This window comes from Myotis myotis, unplaced genomic scaffold, assembly GCF_014108235.1.
Source record: "Myotis myotis isolate mMyoMyo1 unplaced genomic scaffold, mMyoMyo1.p scaffold_m19_p_1, whole genome shotgun sequence".
NCBI classification, from domain to species: Eukaryota; Metazoa; Chordata; class Mammalia; order Chiroptera; family Vespertilionidae; genus Myotis; species Myotis myotis.
Genome location: NW_023416313.1, coordinates 77,587,953 through 77,595,534, shown reverse-complemented (window position 1 = coordinate 77,595,534; position 7,582 = coordinate 77,587,953). Strand labels below are relative to the sequence as shown.

At 39.6% G+C, this 7,582-nt stretch overlaps 1 protein-coding gene across 16 annotated transcripts in view; it reads right to left on the bottom strand.

The window, feature by feature from the left end:
• Positions 1–1,271: 1,271 nt before the first annotated feature.
• The window catches only part of IL15RA (interleukin 15 receptor subunit alpha), a 40,020-nt gene continuing 33,709 nt past the window's right edge, over positions 1,272–7,582 (bottom strand). For 9 of the 16 annotated variants that reach the window (XM_036341956.1, XM_036342031.1, XM_036341949.1 and 6 more), the window contains 2 exons: positions 4,465–4,546; positions 1,272–1,748 (listed from right to left, as the gene is read on the bottom strand). In XM_036341956.1, coding sequence (XP_036197849.1) covers positions 1,640–1,748; positions 4,465–4,546 — 191 coding nt within the window. In that variant the 3' untranslated portion in view covers positions 1,272–1,639. The remainder of the gene's footprint in view (positions 1,749–4,464; positions 4,547–7,582) is intronic. The other 7 variants (XR_004973042.1, XM_036341991.1, XM_036342059.1 and 4 more) reach the window with 3 other exon arrangements.

The window sequence follows — 7,582 nt, the reverse complement described above, 5'->3', positions numbered from 1 at the left end:
AGCAGCCACGAACCCACCTCCCAGCCTCCAGGATCAGCTCTGTGAGCCCGGCGGCAGCAGCAGCAGTGGTGGTGCTGCACAGCCTGCAGGCATCCGGAGGTGGTGGCAGGGAGCAAGGAGGAGGAGCCTGGGGCGAGGAGGTGACAATGACAGCCCGGGTTCCTGCCCATCAGCCCAGGGTTTGCAGCAGGAGCAGCCTGTCATCCCGATCAGCCTAGCAGCGCTCCCACTGTCATAGCACACTGACCACCACAGGGCAGCTCCTGCATTGAGCATCTGCCTCCTGGTGGTCAGTGCACGTCATAGCAACCGGTTGTTCTGGCCATTCCGCCATTTGGTCACTGGGCTTTTATTATATCCTATCTAATAAAAGGGTAATATGCAAATTAACCATCACTCTATCACAAAAGATGGCAGCACCCATAGCCACAAGATGGCAGCGCCCAGTCCTCTCAGCCCCGCCGGAGTCCCCCAGTTCTGGTGGGGGGCAGCCGCTGAGAGCAGGCAGTGTGAGTGGCCTGGCAGAATGTTTGCTTCGTCGCCGTGGCAATGAGGCAGGCGTTCCACACCCGGCCGCAGATGGGCCTCTGGCCAGGCCGGGGCATGAAATACTTGCGTCATCACCCTGGTGATAAGGCAAGTGTTTCCCGCCCAGCCGCAGATGGGCTCCTGTCAGCACTCACTCAATTTACATGAGTGAGTGCTGGCAGGAGCATGTCATCCCTGTGACTTACTCATTTTAATTGGAGGGAAAGAGGTATGCAAGCTAGCAGTGCTGGAGGCCCAAGAAGAGGCACAGAACTCCACTTGGGGAAATCCGAAAGACACGGCTCATGGAGGCACAGCCACTCTGGGCACTTCACAAATGAATGGGTGTTTTCTTCCCGTTCCTGCTACACCGAGCATGCAAATGCCAGAACCAAGACTGTATAACACAGATAAAACAGATGGGCCTCTGGGCCACGGAGAGCCTCTGGGAAGCAGGTGCGGAGTGGCCAGGCCCTGCAGAGAGCTATTGGCGCACGGATTTGTGTACAAGGCTACTAGTAAGATAATAAACAAAGTATAAATATACATGTATATATATATGGAAAATGTCACTGAATTCAGTTTTCTTTCTGAATCCTTAAATTAAGAGAATTCACTGGGCACAATATCTCTTTGCTCCCTTTCAGTGTAAGCAGAGCACCTAACTGGAGAGAGTTTTAGGAGCTGAAATGATAATGTCATCCTTATAGACACCTCTCTCAAGCCAGGAGGAGCCTACTAAATTCACTTAGAGTCTCAGATATATTTCTTTTCTTTGTAAACTGCCAGTCAGGAGGAGGGATGGAAGAGTCAAGCTGATAAGTTATCCTGAGTAAATATCATAATGAAATAAAAGCTCTGATAGGAAGACCTGAGGCCTTCAATGGCTGGGACTCTGGGAACTTGGCCCCATATCTGAGGCAGGGCAGGCATCGAGCTTCCATCCTAAGCCTGGAGAACCTACTCATGCAGACAGTGCCGAGGGTGGGCACATCTTGGTGGCTTCTCCCTGGTGTCCAACTCCTTGAGTCTTTTCTAGGTCCCCTCTGGCCAGAGCAGAGTTGGTGCCTTCGCTGTAGCCCTTGCTGGCCCGGTTTTCCCTTGGAGTTTCCTAGACTGTGTGGTAGTTTTCTGTATCCTCCTCTCTGCCATTGTTTCCTCCAGTCATTGGGATATCTTCCATATTTTCCACTTGATCACTGGGTGTCTGGGAAGTTTGCCTGTAAAGCAAATAATTCACAGGTTTTTAAAAGATAGCATTGCCCTCAAATTGAGTAAACAGTCCCTACTGAACACTCAGATGGAAAAAACTGCACTCGCAGATACTATTTAAATCCTATTTTTATGGTTTTCGGTATTTTTAATCCCCTTATCCACCAAAGATTTCCAAATGCTATTGGAGCAGCTTCCCCCATACCTTGCCGACCCTCTGCTGAAAACTGGTAGTTCAAATGCCAAGAACAAGAGAAGGAGAGAGTAACTAGGAGTCCCGCTAAGCCAGATGTGATAATCCTGATAAAAGTTATATAATATTTATAAAGCTTTTAAAACAGTTCTTGGCACTTAGTGTTAAGTGTTGACCCAGGAACTAGGAGGTCAGGGGTTCGATTCCTGGTCAGGGCACATGCCTGGGTTGTGGGCTCGATCCACAGTAGAGGTATGTGCAGGAGGCCAATCGATCAATGTATCTTTCTATCTCTCTCCCTCTAAAAATCAATAAAAACATTTAAAAAAGTAAACAACTATATTGATCAGTTCCTGAGTAATCAAGGGGGTGGGCGGCGGGGGGGGGGAGGGGGAGGACAGAACACCTTAATTTCATGTTTCTTTGTTAAACAATGTGATTTTTAGGCCATGAATGTCTGAGTCAGCAATTTCTTCCATGCATTATTTAACCCACCTTCTGAGGATAAGCACATTTAGGACATTTTAAAATAAGCACATTGAGCTCTTTGGAGGTTTACCAATTCTTAAAGAGGTGATTATGAATATTTCTTTAACATAGTCTGTGAATATTGATATTTTCTTCTTATGAGCATATTTATTGGCCATATATACCACATTTTCAAATACTTTTAAAGAATATAATTTAATGTATTATTCTTTTAAAAGATTGTGTTTGTATTCTTTTTAAATATAGTCGCCTAGCCAACATGGCTCAGTGGTTGAGCATCTCAACCTGGGAACCAGGAGGTCATGGTTCTATTCCTAGTCGGGGCATATGCCCAGGTTGTGGGCTTGATTACCAGTGTAGGGCATGCAGGAGGCAGCCAATGATTCTCTATCATCATTGATGTTTCTATCTCTCTCCCTCTCCCTTCCCCTCTGAAATCAATAAAAATATATTTTAAAAATACATAGTCAATGATTATAGTCATTATAATCTCTTAAGAATGTAACTCCAAATATAGCATTTTATATGGAAATTATTATTATATTTTAAAAATCCTTTTAAAATACATTGTGCCAACATTTTAACATTTTTTTATTTTTTTGATAAGTTTTTAAGTAATATAGCAATCTTAGTTAATCTCTAAACTATTTATGAGGTTTATGGCATTTCTTGTTGGTTGAGATGGTATTGACAGCTTTTGAAGATTTATGTACATTTTTAGATGATGTTTTCATTTTGGCTTTACAGTAGTATTTCATGAAATGTTCATTTTTTCGAAGTTAGGCTCAAAGGGCAGTATAGTCTTTATATTGATATGATATTTACAAAAGAACAATTTTTACTAGTAACTAAAAGTTTATTTTCAACAAATCTTATGTCCATTGATTGTATAAAGCTGAGAAAGGATCCAGAGCAACTACATCAATATGGAATGCTGAAATATTGCTTACTAATTGGTAGAAGTATAAAGTTAAGACTAGCCCTGGCCAGTTTGGCTCAGTGGATAGAGCATCGGCCTGGAGATTGAAGGGTCCCAGGTTTTATTCCAATCAAGGGCACATGCCTAAGTTGCAGGTTTGATCCCCAGTAGTGGGTGTGCAGGAGGCAGCCAATCCATGATTCTCTCTCATCAATGATGTTTCTATCTCTCTCCTCTCCCTCTCTGAAATCAATAAAAATATATTTAAAAAAAAGAAAAATTCATTTTAAAAAGTTTAAGGAGAATTTAAAAAATAAAATAAAGGCTAATGTGTCATTTGAAGCTTTAACAAAAAAAAGATAAAAATGCCTGAAGATTAGAAAAATAATAAGGTTTGAAATTTCAGCAAGTGGCAGAAACAATTTTGTCACAAATGCTGAAATGTAGAATTTCAATGATCAGAAATACAAAAGTAAGACTGACATTAATGAGTGTATTTATAAAAAAGTATATCCATATGTAATGAGTGCATTGAAGAAGAATATATTCATGCCTATATGATAAGAAGTGATACAAATTGCCTATCAAATTGGTTAGTTGGCACATACTTTCTTTCTGAATTAGCTCTTGGTAAAATTGGCCCTGTGTCATCATCTCTCGCTGCCCCACTTCTGACGAGTGGCCTGCCTAGGAAAGTAAATGGCTTTCTAAGACTGCCTCAATGTGACTGCTCAACTGCGACACTGTTGTGTGTTTTTGTAAATCCTCACCCGAGGATATGTTTTAGAGAGAGGCAGGGAGAGAGAGAAACATCAGTGTGAGAGGGAAACATTGATCGGTTGCTTTCCATATGGATCGCATACTGAAACTTGGGTATGTGCCTTTCCTGGGAATCGAAACACCCTTCTTTTGGTATATGAGACGATGCTCCAACCAACGGAGCTACCAGCCAGGGCCGACACTCCTTTTGGCCAACGTAAAAGCAGGGTGAGAGTGAGAGCCTGTGTCTCTAGTCAGGAAAGGGATTCTTCATTGTGAAGGCAGGCCCAGGGTCATAATAATGAACTCTTTTCTCGGAGAAAAGGAAGAATCTTGTCCAGTGTGATTCTCTTGTGCCACTCACCTTGATTTTTTATGGTAACATACCAGAAGTAATACCACGCATGCTCCACAAAGCACAGTGACAGGTGTGGCGATGGTTGCCACTGTAAAAGAAGAGAACTAAGCTGGCATCATGCTAAAAGTCCAGGTAGCAGATTCATTTCATTTTTTTTCCTTTTCATTTAATTTATCGGGGTGACACTGGTTAATAAAATTATACAGGTTTCAGGTGCATAGTTCTACAACTCATCATCTGTACAATGTGTTGTGTGTTCAGCACCCCAAGTCAAGTCTCCATCCATCACCATTTATCCCCCTATAAGGTTAATTTCTACGAATCTGAAAATTCTTTACAGTTTACATTCCCGCAGAGAGATACAAACGCCTTCCCAAACAGCTTACTGTTATTAACATTTCTTAAGGTTCCATGCAATTCAATCTATTCTATCTCTGGGCAAAAACTACATTCCTTTCCCACCAACACTGCCAGTTCAAACTGTCCAGTTCATGTTATCCCATGTCCCGTGCTCCTAATCCTTGTCCTTCCTGAGCAGAGTGAGTGATGGGCAGGGATGGGAATAAGTCAGGAGGGGAAAGTAAGCACTTCGTGAGAAGAAATGCTTGCTGCTAAATCCAAAGTGAAGAAAGTAGACGTGGTAAGGGTCCTCCTCAGTTGTCCTCTGGCACAACCTCCCCCTTTTCTGCAGCTTCGCAGAATCCTGATTTAGAAATGATAGCTTGCAGTGCCATTTTTCTTCCAATTCCATTAGCATTATTTGCTACTTTTTTTATGACAGAGGAAGAGTGGTAAAGAGAAAGAAGAGGTGTGATAAGAGAGATCTTACAGGTAAGAGGAGAATAAAGTAATGCTTAGGAAAAGGAAAAAACTGTTGACGGAGTTGAAAGGAACAGCATGGATGGTGGGAGGATTTGAGGGTGGAAGGCCAGCAGCCACAACAGCATTTGCGATTTATTAGGAACAGTGGGATCCTCGTGTGGAAGCAAAAAGGCAGGTGAACATAACTATTTTTAAAACACTGAGTCACTTCTCTAGGGATGTGGCCCAGGTGCCCAGAACACCCCAGGAGAGAGGGATGGGAGGCAGGACCACGGAGGGGCTGTGTATGGCTGATCCTCAGTATACAGCACAGAAATGTTCTCCTCTGCGCGCTGGGAGCCGCCACCTGCCCATGCCACCCATCCCATAAAAAATAAAATAAAATAAATAAAATAAAATAAAATAAAATAAAATAAAATAAAAAAATAAAATAAAATAAAATAAAATAAAATAAAATAAAAAAAATAAAGTAAAATAAAATAAAATAAAATAAATTAAAAAATAAAATAAAATAATAAAATAAAATAAAATAAAATAATAAAATAAAATAAAATAAATAAAATAAAATAAAATAAATAAAAAATAAAATAAAATAAATAAAATAAAATAAAATAATAAAATAAAATAAATAAAATAAAATAAAATAATAAAATAAAATAAAATAAATAAAATAAAATAAAAATAAATAAAATAAAAAATAAATAAATAAAATAAAATAAAATAATAAAATAAAATAAAACACTGAGTCAATAATACACTCCAAGCAGATTTTGCCAGTTTGCCTTAATATTATGAAATGTCCCTGCAAAAATCACCCGGCTGCCCCACTTGCAAGATGACAACCCTGAGCATCTGGAGAGATAGTTGTCTCACTGTGGACCATGAGTCAATTAGTCTCCGAGACCATGAAACTTTTCAGACCTGTCCCTGTACAACCAACACACAACCTTGTAGGCACGGGTAAATCCCCAGGGCTTGGCATTTAAAATCCAACCCTATTGAAATGCAGGTTAAATATATGGATATGGGAAACGCCCAGATTCTCTGCTTTGTAGGAGTGAATGTAAATGGGCACAGTTTTTCTCAAAGGTACTTGGCAACATAACAAAAGCTCTAGAGAAGACCATATAAGTTAACTCTCCAGTTCTACTTCTAGGACTCATTCTAAGGAAATGGGAAAGTATATGTAGGAATATTCACTGAAGTACTGTGTAAAATAATTTTTAAAATGTTCATCTAAATATCTTATCAGTAGAAAATTAGTTAAAATGTGTTAATACTCATCCAATGGAATATTATTCAGCTTTTAAAAATTATGAAATGGCCCAGCTGGTGTAGTTTGACCTATGAACCTATGAGCTTTGCTCTATGAATTATTCGGTCACAGTTTGATTCCGTCAGGGCACATGCCCTGGTTGCTGGCTTGATCCCCAGTAGGGAGCGTGCAGGAGGCAGCTAATCAATGATTCTCTCTCATCATTGATGTTTCTGTTTCTCTCTCTCCCTCTCCCTTCCTCTCTGAAATCAATAGAAATATATTTTAAAAATTGTGAAATTAATCTATATTAACATGAAAAGATGTCTATCTATAATAATAAAAGTGTAATATTCTAATTAGACCAGACAGCCGAATGACCTCTGGATGTCCTTCTTCATGAAGCCGGGGCTGCGAGAGCCAAGCCCCTTGCCTGAGTTTTGTGCATTGGGCCTCTAGTGATATCATAAGTGTAAAAAGGTGGTTGAAATAAAAATGAACCAAAAGAAATCCAGTAAGCCATGTGTGTGTCATATGCAAAACAAAAATCTTGAAGAATATCTATCAAAGTATTAAATAATGGTGGGATTATAATCTTTATGTTCTTTAAAAAATTTCCTCCTGATATTTTTGCAATGATGCTATAGTCAGAAGAAACAATAAAGTGAAAAAACAAAACTAATCGCAGTAGAAAAAAGCATAGAAAAGTTGTTCTAAAAGAAGTAACAACAAACTTGGAAAACTAGTGAAAGTTCTTTTGACTTTTTAAACAACATTACTCATCACTATGACTAAAAATCAGGAGTCTTTTATTAGCAGAGATATTGTAGCTGATAATAAACTATTTCTTCACATTAACTAATCAGTTTGGCATTCATTTACTGTTCATGGAGAGATTTATTGGAAAAGGCAAGTTGATATAAACAGTATTTCACAATGCTTCTTCCTGTTTATTTGTAATGAGAATATAAACTACAGACTCAAACTCAAGGGAGAAGAGGGCTCCTGAGCCAATGATACAACAAAGCAATTTGAGCTCAGTGACTT